Here is a 16,710-nt window from a genome sequence, read left to right as displayed (position 1 = left end):
AGTTAAAGTTGGGGGTGTACAGGTATAATAGGGTTTTTGGTTTGTGTTAATTGAATATAAGTATTATTTATACGCGATTTGTATGCAGGGAAAGGTACACTCGATGTTATCACATGATATTGCGCTAAAATCCGGTTTTCGTACTGCGCGGGCAGTATCACTCTTTTTTATAATTTTTATTATTTATATTTATATTTATATATAATATAATTAATATTATTTTTATATTTTATTTTTATAATTTTTATTGAAATTAATTAGAATCGGGGAAGAAACGACGGGTGTAAAGACCGATTTTTGGTTTGTTTCCATTTCAAGGTTTACGGTAAATTCATTCATCGTTAATCCCCTTGGATTGTTTTCTTCTTTTATGTCATGAAGAGTTTTTGTCATGTTTTCCAATAACCCCTTCACGACGCGGAGCCAAGCGTCTCCATTCTCTTCCAAACGTCGTATCCTCCCTTCGATTTGTTGCTCAATGTGTTCCCCTTGGGACTTTTCCGTCTCTCCTCCACTGGGCTCCTCGGGCTTTGTGGCATTGATCGTTTTTTCGACCAATTGGGATATTTCCTCCTCTCTTGCCAACTTTTCTCTTTGCAGTCGTTCCTTCATTGATGTTGCGCACCACCTGTCTTTGTTGCCGTTCTTTTGATTGGTCGTATCTGGCACTAAATGTTCGAACGCTATGGTGGAATCCCACACTATGGGAGACTGCGTCCATGAGAAAACCCCTGGTGAGTGGCTTCTTCTTCTAATCGTCGGGGAGCTAGGCGATGGCGGCAGTGATGGCATGCTTGTGAAGCTGTGACGATTGGCTTTGTTAGTGCTTGATATAGTCCGCTCGATATCGCCCGTTGTAGGGTTTCGATGCATCATGACTGACACGGGCCTGGGACGGGTCTGTGGTATTATCTTAAGCCTATGTTTAAGGGCTGGTCTGGAAGACGCATTCGTGGTTCCTAGAGAGTGTACCGAAGATACGGACAGTACTGGTGAGCCTGGCTGAGATTCGAGGTCTGCAACAACCATGATAGGTGACAAAGAAATTTCATCTGGTGCCTGTCGTCGCCTCAGAACCGAAGCATATTCCGGAACTATCTCCATCATCATCATAGGAGAAACCTTCCAGTCATTACTTGGACCAGATGTTGCCGATGTGGGTTGAAGTGCCTCGGGCCATCTACCTGGGGCTATCTGTCCCCCCTTTGACGAAGTCGGATCTTCTCCAAGTAGAGGGGACTCGTCACATGATCCATTCATAATGGACACTATATGCCCAGTACGCATATGGGATGGTTCTAGCTGTGATAGTTTTCGTGGATGAGCGACGTTGTCAGGAAACCATCCTAGAATGGGGGAATCATTAGACTCGAGTCCCATCGATCCTAATACAGCAGTCCTAAGAGCTAGTTTGGCTGCATCCAGGTCTCGTCTCTTGTAGGCCTGTACCTTGGCCCTCCGTGCCATTCTTCTCTCCAAGATACTCTTTCGCCCGTCCACGAAACTTGCTATTTGCATGTTTGTCATGGTCTTGGCACCTAAGTTCTTGTTATAACCCCGAAGTCCTAGGTCCGTGGAACCTAGATACTGGTTATAACAAGACTTCGCTAGACTTGGAGTTATTGTTGGAAGCGAGTGGCAAAAGCGGTGAGTCGCTCCTTTAGGGTACGAGGTGACCTCATTTCCATCGGTAGTGCACGTCTTAGAGCTGACAGCAGTGGGGGATCCCCGGTGAGAGTTAGTTGTGGTCGTGAACTCGCTCACTAGGGACTCTCGCAGAGAATTTGCGTTATCACTTGTCGTAGGAGTGACCGAATCACTTGCTGTCCCGGCCGGAGTGGAATATGTACCGGTCGAAGGCCAATATTTCAACTCGTCAACATCCAATGGCGTGTCCTCTGTCTCTCTATCCTTTGGCGCCGAGGTGCTCTCCATTCTGGCTGTTGGCCATTCCTCCGACTGAAATGCAGGATAAGACGCGTCGTCAAGGCCTGCAGGGTTGATAACCGGCCTCATATCTTGCATCAATAGCTCGTTGAGTGAAGCCGCAGGCAATGCACTGGATGTGCATGCGCGCTTACTCGATGTCCGAGGTCGCACGGTCGGGGGGTCAGCGGTGCTTGCTTGACAAGGTATTATTGAGCCGATACTTCTGTCTGATGAGGGCGGTCTTGGGGTTGTTGGCGGAGAGGGGAAGGTCATTGCTGCCAGCATCTTAGGAAAGCCAGGAGAATCGGGCAGCAGATGATCTTTAGGAGGTGCAAGAGTTTGTTGTGGAAGAAACCCTCTTTCAGCTGCTTGCTGAGAAGAGGTTGAGGTTCCCGGATAAGCTAGGTTTGATTGCTCAGGTCGTTGCCCGTGGTTTTCGATCGATATTGTTAATGAATTCTTGGATGCTCCCCTGGAAAGCGTGGGGCGTTGAAGGGGTCTGGACTGGGTCGGGACTTTTCGCGGGCTCGCTCCATTTCTGTCATCGAGCCCACTATCTGATGCAGGCGGCTTAACCTGAACCGTGGGCTGATAACCATAATATGCCCCTGTGGGTTCGGCAGCTACCCTCGTCGATGACCTAGACCGACTGATATCTTTCCTAACCGGGAACTGCATCTCTGGCGTTGTATCCTCCGAGCAAATTATCCGCGAAAGTGTCTTTGAGGAAACGCTCGTCCTCAGCGGATGCCCCCAACCCTTTCTTGACGAGCTTCTCTCTGGCCACTCTTGGTGACCCGCCACCCGACCGCCGAGGAGGACGCCAGAGGATGACCTCGACCTCAAACGCGAGATCCGGCCATTTTGATATGGTAAAGTTGCCACTGGATCTCTATACTCACCAATCGTTTTATCTACTACTCTGCCGTCTGGGAAGTGAGACAACGAACGGGTATGAGTTCTGGCTTTCCATTCCCTCTTCAGTGATTTGATTGACCATCTCCCGCTCTCACTCACCGGCGTGTTGATATGACGTTGAGATGATACATGAGAGTTTGATGGCGAGCCGCTCCTGTGGATAGTGTGAGAGCCGTTGGCAATATCGAACATGTTGGAGGTTGACCGGGAGTGAAGTAATCGCGAAAGCTTCGATGCTCGGTCCTCCAGCATAGTCGAGCCCATCTTCGTGCGGCGACGCCGGAGGACAAAAAGGGACGATGTAGGCACGGTCGGCTATTAATGCGCAAGAGGACGCAAGGCAATCTGCGGCATTAGAATCTCACAAGCCAACACACCGACTGAATATTCTCGGCCGTCTACGACTCAGCAATTGTAATATAACCGCAACTGTGCGACATTTGCCCAGCCCAAGATTATTAGACGCAACTGGTCAACGAGGAAGATTCAAACCAAGATGCCGTAGAGATCTGGCACGACATCAACTATTATGATGGGAAGAGATGAAAATGCGAAGAAAAATGAACCGTCAAGGAACTTTTCCTAGATTAATCGAGACGCGCCTCTCACCCACATCGGTCAGGATTCATTCTACTACTACGACTTACTCCTACTACTACCCGACTAGGTACTACAAATAGTACGACAGGCAAATTTCCTAGACACATAATGATTGGTCGATTCGGCTCGTCTTCCTACTCACAATACTATCGCTTTCCCTTCTCGCCTCCAAGATCTAACAGCCCTGTCCTTTCCTTGCGTCTTGGGAAGTGTCTTTTTTTAATGATGTAGCATGGATTAAGAGACGCCGTCGCTCTATCTTGTTAACTCACTGGTTGACTGGCTGGCTTCATTTTGCACTTTACCCGTCCGGGGATGGCGGGGGATGAAGATCTGCAACGCCTTCCCTATTTGCCGACGTGGTCCGTTGGTCCCTAAACAGAAGGCTCAGTTTAAAATATAGATAATAGCTCGTGCTAGTCTTCGAGGGGATTCTTGTAAGTTGTTAGATCTTGTATTATGTATATACTATGCAGCGAAGTCTTCGACGACACCGGTTTTGTTGCAATAATACGGGGGTTACCTGTGTAATACCTAACGTTAGTTATATGTTCAAAGGGTCTTGAAGCGTCGGATCTTATCTTGCCTATTATGTCGGCTCTTTCTAGGTTCTCCTCGCTAACGCATGTTATGTACATAGCTACAGTAAGTATTAGATTGAATTCCACTCATTAATTACATATTAATTGATAAACTGTGGCTCTTCTAATATTATGTAAGTACAAATCTTATTGTTATTCACATTCTAAAGTCAGTATCTAGGCAGCTAGGTAAGTATTTAGTATTTACATGTGTATAAGTATGTTAAGTGTATTATGCATGCATATATATACACCTTAGATACATATGTACTGTAGATTATGAAATTAGATTGACAAAGATGAGATTACGCAATTACCACCCTAACGGGGCTGGTATACCGAAAAAACGGGGGTTACCAGAGTTTTACAAGGATTACAGGGATGACGGTTGCTTTTTCGCTCTTTGGCTGCAACTTGTCCATAACTCCCCTCGTCACCAATTAAAAGCCAGGTACCTACTACCACTGTGTTCCAAGGTTAGGTACAATACAATACACAACAAGAATCGACATCAGAATTCATTCACTTCCACCACCCCGCCGAGCCAGTCTGTCCCCAAGCACTGAAGTTTTGAACCTGGCAAAAAAGGTACAATTCGTCGTCACCGTCAAGTTGGTAAAATCCATCTCCTAGGCATAGTTAGTTCTAGGATTTGACCTGGGTCTCCCAGACCAAACCAGAACAGACCACACCTCTAAACGACATCATAGAAACGCCCTGGGATCGGCGATTGTTGCAGCTACAACTGATCTCGACAAAAAAGGAGCTTCGCGTATTATCGCAAGCACCCCGACGATATGGATTATGAAGCTTTGAAGGAGCAATGGAGCGAGGTTGAGGATCGTGATGGTGTCCGACTGAGCTGGAACGTTTTCCCTAGCTCTCGCATGGTTGGTTTTCTTTCCGCCCTGCACACTTTCTTACCGTCTGGAAATCTCCTTGCGGCCAGCCGCATTTTGTTCCCGAGCGCAAACGTGCTAAATTCCTGTTCAGGAGGCATCTCGCCTTGTTGTTCCTATCGGCGCCCTCTACACCCCTCTAAAAGAGAAGCCAGACACTCCTCTACTACAGTTCGAGCCCGTAACGTGCAAACAACCGTGTCGTTCGGTCCTAAATCCCTTCTGGTATGTCGACCTCAATTCCCTAGCCAGCCCCTTTTGACGGTAGCACTAATGGTGCAAAAATACCTAGCCAAGTTGATGTCCGAGCACGCCTATGGATCTGCCCATTCTGCCTTTCGAGAAACCCTCTTCCACCTCACTATAAAGACATCACGCCTAACGCCATTCCTCCGGAGCTGCATCCTTCCAACACGACTATCGAATATCGACTCTCACGACCCGCTCCTAGCCCGCCCATCTTCCTCTACGTCGTCGATACGTGCCAAGAGGATGACAGCCTTTCGGCCTTGAAGGAGTCGCTCATCATGAGCCTGAGTTTACTCCCCGAGAATGCACTGGTCGGCCTGATCACTTACGGTACGATGGTATGTTGAACCCACCTCGCCCCCTTAAGCGGTCATGTTGCTGACTAGAGTTCATAGGCACAAGTTCATGAGATAGGATACACAGAGTGTGCCAAATCATACGTTTTTCGCGGTAGCAAGGACTACTCTGCCAAACAGGTCCAAGAAATGCTGGGTCTGCTCGCCCCTAGCCTGCGCCCTGGTATGCCGCAGCAGCAACCTGGTCGACCTATGCTTCCTATGGGCCCCGCCACTAGATTCCTGTTACCAGTCCAGCAGTGCGAATTCCAACTCACTAAGATTCTCGAGCAGTTGCAGAAAGATCCCTGGCCCGTCGCTAGCGACAGGAGAAACCTTCGCTGCTCTGGTGTAGCGCTTAGCGTGGCCGTGGGGCTTCTCGAATCGTCTTTTCAAAATGCTGGTGGCAGGATCATGCTCTTCGCTGGAGGTCCCGCAACTGAAGGGCCGGGAATGGTCGTTGGACCCGAGCTCAGGGAGCCTATTCGCTCGCATCATGATATCGATCGCGATAATATCAAGTATTACAAGAAGGCCTTAAAAGTAAGCACCCCCTTTTCTTCTGTCTTTTATCTCTCCGCTTATTCATCTCGAACTAATGCGCCTCTAGTTCTACGACAACCTTGCAAAGCGAACCGCGCACAATGGCCACATAATAGACATATTCGCCGGGTGCTTAGATCAAGTCGGATTGCTCGAGATGAAAGGCCTATGTAACTCTACTGGCGGCCACATGATCCTTACGGACAGCTTCACCTCGTCTATGTTCAAGCAGTCGTTTATCCGCGTCTTTGAAAAGGATGGCGACGATAACCTGCTAATGGGCTTTAATGCAGTTCTTGAAGTACTAACGACTAAGGAGTTGAAGGTAACAGGCTTGATCGGGCATGCTGTGTCATTGAACAAGAAGTCGACATCTGTGGGAGAGACGGAATGTGGCATTGGCAATACGTGTTCGTGGAAAATGTGTGGTATCGATCCCAACGCGAGTTACGGGGTCTATTTCGAGATCGCAAGCCAAGGCGGCCCTACGCAGCATCCCCAAGGCCAGCAGAAAGGCATGATGCAATTTTTGACATATTACCAACACTCTTCAGGACAGTTTCACCTACGTGTAACAACTATCGCCAGGAACCTAAGCGGCCCTGCCGGGGATCCTGCCATCGCCCAGTCCTTTGATCAAGAAGCGGCTGCGGTACTTATGTCTAGAATTGCCGTCTTTAAGGCCGAGGTCGACGATGGTCCTGATGTCCTTCGCTGGGTAGATCGCATGCTTATTCGGTTATGCTCGCGCTTCGCCGATTATAGAAAAGATGACCCTTCGTCGTTTAGACTGGAGAAGAATTTCACTCTCTACCCTCAGTTTATGTTTCATCTCCGGCGAAGTCAATTCCTCCAGGTCTTCAATAACTCTCCCGATGAGACTGCTTTTTATCGCCACGTGTTGAACCACGAAGACGTGAGCAATTCTCTGATCATGATACAGCCGACTCTGGACTCTTATACCTTCGACCAGGATGGCGGCCAGCCAGTCCTGCTGGACTCGACCTCTATACAACCTACACACATTTTATTGTTGGACACATTCTTCCATATCCTTATCTTTCACGGTGAAACCATCGCAGAGTGGAAGAAAGCCGGTTACCAGGATCAAGAAGGCTACGACAATTTTGCTACATTACTCGAACAACCAAAGGAGGATGCAAGAGTGAGTCTATCGCCCTTCTACTGGGAGCTTATGTTAATATTTTACTAGGACCTCATTGCTGACCGCTTCCCACTTCCTCGATTTATTGTATGTGATGCTGGTGGCTCTCAGGCCCGGTTTTTACTCTCGAAGCTTAACCCCTCGACCACCCACACCTCAGGGGCCTACGGAGGTGTTGGTGCCCAGACTGCTCAAACCATCTTTACAGATGACGTGTCACTGCAAACCTTTATGGACCATCTGATGAAGTTAGTACCATGTTGTTTCTAAATCTGAATATATAAGGCTGACATATTGTGGCAGGCTGGCTGTAAGCGGTACGAACTAGGTGGACTGGAGCTGCAACTTTGGTTCAGTGAGGAACTGATCATGTTTGCCCGGGTAGGCGACACTGCGACAATAGGAATAACCTGGAAGTGTTGAAGTTAAATACCAGTATAGTGAACCAGGCGAGCTTTCCAACGTAGACTTAAATTAAGGCTGCGACCCAATTATATACAGGGCCGAAGTTGGCGCAAAGTCGTCTTGGATCTTCTTGTTGCTATCCCTTTAAATGCCCGTAACGGGATAGATTTAATCGACACTTAGATCTTTCTTACTCTTTAACCTTCATCTTCTTATCCATTCTCCCAAGACGGTTAGTTTCTATCTACGAAAGGGAATAATTTCCATGGATCGACTGGCTTCTCTGGTCAGTATTGGCCTTATGCTTGGATTCTTCGGGAACTTAGCATAGTAATTTATTGTCGATCAATTACTCTGCCCCATGGTCGGCGTTTAAAGGGAAACCAAATTCTGTGTTTACTGCCCTTATCTTATCAGAATAATAGACACAAGTACCTATAATCCGAGGCTGTTGGACTTATAACTATGTATGTAAGACTGTTCAGGTTTTTGGATCCTCTTCATTTCCCTCGTTGACTTTTCTTTAATTTACTTTACATAATGCTCAATATGTACGTACATTGATGTAAACATCAATAGATAGGCACATCATGGGTGGGTATGCAGCATCTACTAGCTACGTACATAAGTCTCTTTTGAATCATTAGGTAATACATAATGGTAGCCATTGGTATGGAAATTTTGGGCTAGCGGAAACGTGGCCAATTAGCTATTAGGTACTGTTGCATGTCCCCACTGTCTTCACTCCCACATGCACGTTCCTGACTTTCCTAGGGCAGTACGAAGATACAAAACCCCACCGCCTAGGGTTTTTCGCCCACAACTGAATTTGTTCGAGAGCAGTTTCTTCAATTTGCATCCTCCTAATTGCCAGCGTTCTTCACAAGGCTCAGAACATCTTGCGCGACTGTCTCTTCACAATTACAGCAAGCAAACCCTTGAGACTATAAACCTGAGCCAAAATGCGTACGTCTTGGGAATATATACCTTATTCCACAATGCTTCATACGGCTAATAATTTTGCGAAATACAGCTCCCAAGTTTGATCCCAACGAGGTTAAGGTGATGTACGTCGAAATATTTCAACCTCATCCCACCCCATCTTTACCAAGCGAAAAATACAATTATCATCGTTGCGCACATGCAATTGACTGTGCCTTTCTATAGTCACCTCAGAGCCACGGGAGGAGAGGTCGGTGCCTCGTCCGCACTCGCGCCCAAGATTGGACCCCTAGGCCTGTCACCGAAGAAGGTTGGAGAAGATATCGCGAAGGCTACTGGTGATTGGGTATGTGTCTAACCGACCTTATATGAGATTGAGTTTTTATACTGACGCCTCCGCGATTAACAGAAAGGCCTGCGTGTTACCGTGAAGCTTACCATCCAAAATCGTCAGGCTGCTGTCTCGGTTGTTCCCACAGCCTCTTCCCTCATCATCAAGGCGTTGAAGGAGCCGCCGCGTGACCGCAAAAAGGAGAAGAACATCAAGCACTCGAAGAGTGTCCCCCTTGATGATATCATCGAGATCGCCCGAACAATGCGATTCAAGTCATTCTCTAAGGATCTGAAGGGAACTGTCAAGGAGATCTTAGGAACGGCATTTAGCGTGGGATGCCAAGTTGACGGAAGAAGCCCCAAGGATATCGGTGACGATATCGAGAGTGGCGAGATTGATAGTGAGTTATATCTTGTAAACCATTATTCACGCTTGAGGTTCGAGACTGACAAATGTTGATGTAGTCCCGGAAGAGTAAGGAAGGGGAAAAAAAAAAGGAAATGGATGGGCTGAGAATGGACTTCTTTTTTTATTCTGCTGCATCTTACAACAGGAGTTCGGGAATGGCTTGCGATAGTTCTCGCCGACACGCTCTGAATTGAGAGGAATCAACCAGCTTTCAGTACTTTGAGACTTGCACACCACCCCCATCCCCGTCCCGTTACATCCTTGCCTACACTCCGAGATAAACCTAGCTCACCGTGGTCTATTTCTATTTTGTGTCAAGGGAGATTGAAGTTCGACCAGCTACTCACCGCGGCCTTCTTGCTACTACAGCGTGGAGGCCGAGGTCCATCTTTCTAGGTCAACATACCAGCGACTGATTCTATTGAAAGGTTAGTTCTCTAGGATGTAGTTTTTGATGTGTGTTGTAAGAATGAGAATATCTATTGATTACGTGAGTGCATATGCACATCAAATACTGCCCGCCCCTAAGGGCGCTGGAATTGATAATGCTTACCAGTAAATACTTAAGAATAATGCTGGCCTCGTAGTATCACGTGAAGCATTAATGCAACTCCCCCCTAGAGTACCAAAAAAACATGTATTAGCGACGACTTAATCGACAGCTCGGTAAGCCCATATGGCTAAAGTACGGGGCTTTCTTTGAATCCTTATATTTTACTTGATTCTAGAATTATATAAGTACACTATATCATTAAGAAAAACTATCAAAGATTTGAAGTTTGTCATTAAGCCATACAATACCTACATGTATGTAGTTAATAATGCATGTATTCGTACGGCGGTTTAGGTACGGGGGAAGTACCCAAAAAAATACTAACGGGGTACTTATCTGAACGTACAGTACATAAACTAGTATTAGCGTCCCCAGCCGATGAATTGTGACAGGAGCTGATGGACTAACGTGAACTAAAAATTCAATTTAGACTCAGCCCCCCCACGTAAACCAGCGCCGGGTCTTTTCGACCCTCATTATTCTCATGTTTCCCTCCACTTACGGCATACAAAGAAAGACCATACACCTCGACGCTAGATTTAATCAAACGTCTTTTGTTAATGTCGACTTGAAACGAGAACTACCCGCCTCATTCTAACGGATTTCATTTTTCCCAGATCGTCCACAGGCCTGTAGCCTTCCGTCTTCAGTCTTCCGTTCTGTTCTACTCGCTTGTGACTTCGAAATCCGTGTCCCTCTTTTCGCATCCCTCCTCTTCCCTGCCTCGCCCACGCTCTTGCGCTTGGCTGGTCCCCGGAGCTCCTCCGTTGCGCGAGGAAGAGTAGGGGGTGAGGAATCGATCGCTGAAATCGTGAAGGAGGGGACGAGCTTAACCTGGCCTTTACACCTTGGATGACAACCTCAGGTCAGCCTCCTGGTTAAGAGAATTTGGCCTGGCTTTTTAGTATTAGGCGACTTACTTCCAGATGTATATCAGTCAGCTTCCCTCAGCCGCGCTCTAACCAGCAGGCTATAATGAGACCACCCGTCGACCTAGGCTTCGATACACCCTTTCCCGACTCCGGTCTGCTTTTGCCAGATGTTCCCTTCAGTCCAGATGCACCAGATGGTGCATCCTCCGCACCATCTTGACTCACCATCTTCCTTCCAACTAGATCGCAAGCAGGATCAGGTTTCTTTTTCACATTATCCTCGCACTGCCGCAAGAGCATCCGAATCGCTACAAGGTCTCACCTTCAACTCTACGCATCGCACCTTTCCCATTCGTTCTTCGCAGCCGATCCCATCGCAGCCGATTCATCCGAGGTCAAACACTTTCATGTTTCCGTCTCACCTATCCGATCGCGATGAGCATCAACTTAGACGCAAGACTCCAAATGGCACAATAGATGCCGGATATGATGGCAATCCTGCCCAGCTCGCATCCGGGCCTCCGCCGCTGAAGCACATGATCTTGCCCACTTCTTCTAGCCTTATATCCGCAACCAACTACTCGCAACAAGATCATGCAATGAAACGCCACATTAAGCCTGTGGTTGACGACTGGTTGTTTCAACCGCCTCCGCTTTTCAATATTCCAGATCATGGTGGTCTTGCCGCCATCGATTCGAATTCCTTGGCCTTTAGGAGCAGCTGGCGACAAGGCTTCGGGAACAACTCTCGCTCTTTCACGGCCCTTGACTGTATCCCTAATGGACCACCCACGGCCTATTACCCTTACAACAATGGCGTTGAAGTGCCCACGGCCCTGCAACCCATATATCAACATTCCCCAGGTCCCGCCATATTTGATAATGGGGGGTTGCTTCCGCCGTCAGCTTGGCCCAAGACGAATATGCCTAGTTATCACCCCACCGCGCATCCTGGAGCCCTGAACTACCAAGGTTTGAACCCTGAGTTCATGCCCCATCTTCGGCCATCCAATTCAACCATGCCATCAAGGACACCATTCAATGGTTTATCCCGTTATGAAGAAGGTCGTATTAGTCTGCAGACGCCATCCCAAGGACTAGAGTCTCTTACGCTGGAGCCTGCTCAGTATCGTAGACCTGGACTCGGGGTGAGTGAAAACCCGGCGCCTACAAGGTTTAGGGAAAGGGCACTCGCAAATGCCCATCGATCTTATGTCGAACTTCTGGCGTATCTTCACCATAGTAAGAAATCGCAGAGCCGTTCTTCCCATGAACCCAGGCCCTCGAAAATGGTCATCTTTCCGAAACTTCCTAGACCGTCAAGTCACCCCAACTGCGTCATCCCCTCAGGACGATCTCAAGACGCACATATCTACAGTGACCTAAACGGTGGTAACAACCACGTAGTTAGCTCTCGTGTCGACGCGCCGTCAGATTTATTCAAACAGCATATGGTCAAACAGCAATTCCGGAGTGGTGAGATACCCCATTCAACCTTTTACCATTTATTTAATACCGAGAACTCGGGTGGGTTTGCTGCCGACTCGGAACGGGGAAGAGGTCCTACTACGCCCTTTACGAGTGCCAAGGCTGCTGTCGAGATGTTGACACATTTATGTGAACAAAGTGGCTGGAAATGGGTTGACGGCATGCTTCTTGGCGGCTGCTTACACTACGGCCTCGAGCATTACGAGCAATCCTTGGAATGGTTTCAGAGGATCATTTCTCTAGATGAGACGTGAGTAACAATTTCTTAGTGCGCCCTTAGTATAACAACTCGTAACAAATTAACTAACTTCCACTGCTAGCCATGTCGAGGCGATTTCAAACGCAGCCGCTACTCTATACTGTCTCAACCGACAGGAAGAGGCCGAACGCCATTGGCTACGAGCTGTGCGCCTACGGCCAAGCTATTTAGAAGCTGTTGAGCATCTCGTAGGGCTTCTTTGTTCTAGCCACCGAAGCAAGGAGGCTGTTGATATAATTGACCTTATCCAGCAATCTATTCGCCTTCCCGAGCGGCGGGTCGATTGTGACACAATTCTTAACGCGATGAATGGAGCTGGGAACCTTACATATGGCGTTTCTGAGCCACACGTGCACCCTCATTGCGGGCTAACAAGTGGTCCTGGTGGCGCAGAAGAGTCGAGGCTTCCTGGTTTTGGTTCAAGTGGTTACTGTGTTGCCGGCAATGAGAACGGTCGTGTCATCGCACTAATTCACGCAAAGGGCAACATGCTATACGCATTGAAAGATATTGACCGGGCGTCCGAGGCATTTGAGGAGGCTGTGCTTATAAGTACTGGAAGGAAGCTCAAGTGCATTCACTCTCTTATCCGCAGGATACAGTCAGTTCTCTCTCCTGTAGACCATTATGGGATGGAGGGGCAGAATAGTTCGCCCACTGGGCCCTTGCTGCTGCCGCCCGAGAGAGCAAGGCGTACTGCTCAGTTGGTGTTTGCTACCCATGGTGACCTTCCAGGACTACGTTTTGTGCCAGATGGTGGGCCGAAAAGGTCGGCGATTTCTACCACTAGCAATTCGCTGTTGTCATTAGCCAAGATATTTCAAGATGCTATGTCAAACGGAGGCTCGTTTCCAAGGCTATTGCGCCAGCCTTCTGGCATCGGCGACATTCTGGCGCTCTATTACCTGTCGCTATCACTTTCTGAAAGTCCTTCGACAGCTAACAACGTAGGCATTCTGCTAGCCAGCGTTCAGCACACCAGCTGCGCCCCGCAGTTCCAAATGTCAGAGAATGCGAATATACCGCAGATACCGGGAGTTGCTCCCGGCAGTGGCCTCGCCCTAGCCCTTGCGTATTATAAATACGGTTTGACTTTGGACTCGAAGCATGTCCATCTTCATACTAACCTTGGGAGCTTACTCAAAGATATTGGTCAGCTTGACCCAGCGATAAAAATGTATGAGCAAGCTGTCGCATGCGATGGCACCTTCGACATTGCCCTTACGAACCTAGCCAATGCTGTTAAGGATCGTGGACGAATTAGCGATGCTATTATGTACTACAGGCGAGCCGTTAATTCCAACCCCGAATTTGCGGAGGCAGTCTGCGGCCTTTCCACGGCTCTCAACTCTGTATGTGATTGGAGTGGCCGAGGCGGTGTATTATTGTACGACGGGACATATGACCGCTGGCATGTTGACGATCAGGGAATGATTCGAGATGTCAAAAACGAAGGTGCTGGTAGCGGCTTGATAAAGAGGGTTGTTGACATTGTTTCCAAGCAACTGGCAGACTCGTATCACTGGGGCACTGGTATTTTACGAAACGGAACTTTGGAGGCACTGAGCTCCCAGCTTAGCATATTAGCGCCAGATGCGATCAGAGGGTTCGATGTCGAGAACGAGCTTCGCAAGTGGGCTGGCCATCCGTGGGAGGGCTCTAGAATCCTCCGGCTTGTGGAACGGTCGGCGAAAGCTACGATGCGACGCTGGTATCTGGATAAGTATGTCCACAATAGGCCATTGCAACTGGCTTACCCTCGACTCGGATTACCAGCATCTCTAGCCGTGCCGGCAGCACCGACCGTTCTACCATTTCACACCTTCACATGTCCATTGACGGCCAACGACATACGAATGATCTCTCAGCGAAACGCCGCCAGGATATCATGCTCTACCCTGAAATCTCCATGGCTTCCCGCTGCCGTGTACGTGCCACCACCTCCACCTAATCCACATCTAAATATTGGATACGTATCCTCGGATTTCAATAATCATCCGCTCGCTCATTTGTAAGTCTCGCACCCCTCTATGTCTAGAATCATGGGCATTGTCATTTAATCACCTAACAACATAGGATGCAATCGGTGTTTGGGTTTCACGACCCATCACGTGCGAAGGCCTTCTGCTACGCCACTACCGCCAGTGACAAATCTGACCATCGGCTACAAATCGAACGTGAAGCTCCCGTGTTTCGTGATGTGAGTAATTGGTCTTCAGAAAGACTTGTGGAGCAAATCGTCAGGGACGAGATCCATATCCTTGTCAATCTTAACGGATACACAAGAGGCGCCAGAAACGAGATATTCGCAGCTCGGCCCGCACCGATCCAGATGTCCTTCATGGGTTTCGCCGGTACTCTCGGGGCCGAATGGTGTGATTATATCCTAGCCGACGAGACCGCGATCCCGGCATCCACACTACGGCCTATGAGAAATAACACGAGTCTTGGAGACATTTTTCGAGACGGCGAGTTTGACGAAGGCGGTGATTGGATGTACTCCGAAAATATCGTTTTCTGTCGCGATACCTTTTTCTGCTGCGATCATGCCCAGTCATGTGACCCAGGTGAGAGGACCATAACGTGGGCGGACGAACAACGGCGAAGATGGAGGATGCGTAAAGAATTGTTTCCGAATCTTCCAGATGATACTATTGTGCTCGGCAATTTTAACCAACTATACAAGGTAAGATCCACGATTAAAGTAGCATGTAACCAGGGCAGAGATGGCTAAGAAACTAAACTATCTAGATTGACCCATCCACATTTCGTATGTGGCTACGCATTCTCTCCAATGTACCTAACGCTATACTCTGGCTGCTTAGATTTCCCGAGCTCGGCGAGAACAATTTAAAGAAAACAGCCAAAATATGGGCTGGCGAGGATGTAGCACGTCGGATCATCTTCACGGATGTGGCGCCAAAGCAACAACACATTTCACGGGCGCGTATCTGTGATCTCTTTCTAGATACGCCGGAATGCAATGCGCATACAACTGCGGCAGATGTTCTGTGGTCGAGCACCCCCCTACTGACTCTACCCAGGTATCCGTACAAGATGTGCTCCCGCATGGCCGCGTCAATCCTCAAGGGGGCATTACCGAAAACGCCCCGTGGGGACGAGGTCGCCCGGGATCTTATTGCTTCGGACGACGATGACTATGAAACCCTAGCAACCAAGCTTGCGCGAGATTTAAACTATCGAAATGTGGACGGCCGCTACTGCGAAGGATACGGACGGTTAGCAGATATGCGGAGGATTCTTTTCGAGGCGAAGTGGACTTGTGCACTTTTCGATACACATAGATGGGTTGCCGATCTGGAAAGGGCATATGGGGAGGCGTGGCGGCGTTGGGTGGCCGGAGAAGGCGGTGACATTTACCTATAGAATGGCAAGGCATACCTGGCCCAAGGCTAGATCCGATACCCCTTCGTCTCGTACAACGCTGACGGCAAATGGAGTCGGGGGTACTGGATGTGCTGCCAAACCTATTTTATGTTATTGGATATGGCACCCCTTCAGCCAATCCATTTGAAAGCAGGGAGTTTACGGATGGCTTTGGAGAGTGAGCTCGTTGCACCATTAAGGCAGATGGCGAGTCGCTTGGTTGCATTTTCGAACCTGATTTCGCGAGGTTCACATGATGTATTGAAAGTTTTCTCTACGATAGAATAAGTGGCGGACTCGGACCAAGTGCTGGCAGGGTTTCGTTACTTCGGGACAGGAATTTGAAGTCGTTTCGGTAACGGCAGGTTGTGGCGTTTTGGTAATATGGCAGCATGGCTTTTATTAAGCCGTGCTATCGATGGATTCTTGTAGATATACCCAGAGTCGACGCCTTATAGGCAGGGCTAGCGTTATCCTCTTAGGCTATGATCTTTTCCCTATTTTTTTTTTCTCCTATCACTTTATTTTTGTTCCTGGATCTTTTATTGACATTATTCTCGCTCAGTGGTATTTTGCTTGTGTTTTACTAGTTATCAGGCCACTTACCTTTCCTGCTACTTTACCTACCTAGGTGTTCATTAAAAATTACGTCGGGCGCTTTATTGACCGTTACATTATCCGTTTGGCGTCGTGGTCACGCAGAGCCAGATGTAGTACGAAATACTTGATATACTTACATACAGGTGGGCATGTCCCCACAGTATTGATGGCCGTTGCTGAATGGAAAAATGCCGACTCGCCCCAGCCTGTTGGCTAATCGGCGGTGGATGGTGGAGAAGGTGG

The 16,710-nt window shown here is 48.3% G+C and overlaps 4 protein-coding genes across 4 annotated transcripts; 3 read left to right on the top strand and 1 right to left on the bottom strand.

Annotated features, from left to right (window-relative positions):
* Positions 1–222: 222 nt before the first annotated feature.
* GGS22DRAFT_197208 (uncharacterized protein) lies at positions 223–3,487 on the bottom strand (the record flags this gene model as incomplete). The annotated part of the gene is made up of 1 exon (XM_047965947.1): positions 223–3,487. The coding sequence occupies exon 1, from the start codon at positions 3,109–3,111 to the stop codon at positions 223–225; it is 2,889 nt and encodes a 962-aa protein (XP_047815024.1). The 5' UTR covers positions 3,112–3,487.
* Positions 3,488–4,441: 954 nt separating this feature from the next.
* On the top strand, positions 4,442–8,071 carry GGS22DRAFT_173581 (Sec23/Sec24 trunk domain-containing protein). Its single transcript, XM_047962945.1, has 8 exons — positions 4,442–4,639; positions 4,699–4,918; positions 5,022–5,152; positions 5,220–5,514; positions 5,572–6,054; positions 6,122–7,219; positions 7,268–7,467; positions 7,523–8,071. Exons 2-8 carry the CDS (start codon positions 4,826–4,828, stop codon positions 7,545–7,547), a joined length of 2,325 nt encoding a protein of 774 aa, XP_047815023.1. The 5' UTR covers positions 4,442–4,639; positions 4,699–4,825; the 3' UTR covers positions 7,548–8,071.
* A 245-nt stretch (positions 8,072–8,316) lies between these two features.
* Positions 8,317–9,886, top strand: GGS22DRAFT_173578 (ribosomal protein L11). The gene is made up of 6 exons (XM_047962944.1): positions 8,317–8,340; positions 8,399–8,590; positions 8,658–8,691; positions 8,792–8,912; positions 8,976–9,300; positions 9,365–9,886. The coding sequence occupies exons 2-6, from the start codon at positions 8,587–8,589 to the stop codon at positions 9,376–9,378; spliced, it is 498 nt and encodes a 165-aa protein (XP_047815022.1). The 5' UTR covers positions 8,317–8,340; positions 8,399–8,586; the 3' UTR covers positions 9,379–9,886.
* A 1,254-nt stretch (positions 9,887–11,140) lies between these two features.
* Positions 11,141–15,867, top strand: GGS22DRAFT_181963 (glycosyltransferase family 41 protein; the record flags this gene model as incomplete). The annotated part of the gene is made up of 4 exons (XM_047963915.1): positions 11,141–12,471; positions 12,542–14,491; positions 14,557–15,166; positions 15,232–15,867. The coding sequence occupies 4 exons, from the start codon at positions 11,141–11,143 to the stop codon at positions 15,865–15,867; spliced, it is 4,527 nt and encodes a 1,508-aa protein (XP_047815021.1).
* Positions 15,868–16,710: the final 843 nt, after the last annotated feature.

This window comes from Annulohypoxylon maeteangense (genome assembly GCF_022496945.1).
Source record: "Annulohypoxylon maeteangense strain CBS 123835 unplaced genomic scaffold GGS22scaffold_21, whole genome shotgun sequence".
Classification (NCBI taxonomy): Eukaryota; Fungi; Ascomycota; class Sordariomycetes; order Xylariales; family Hypoxylaceae; genus Annulohypoxylon; species Annulohypoxylon maeteangense.
The sequence above is the reverse complement of the archived record's forward strand: the minus strand, read 5'-3'. Positions and strand labels throughout refer to the sequence as shown.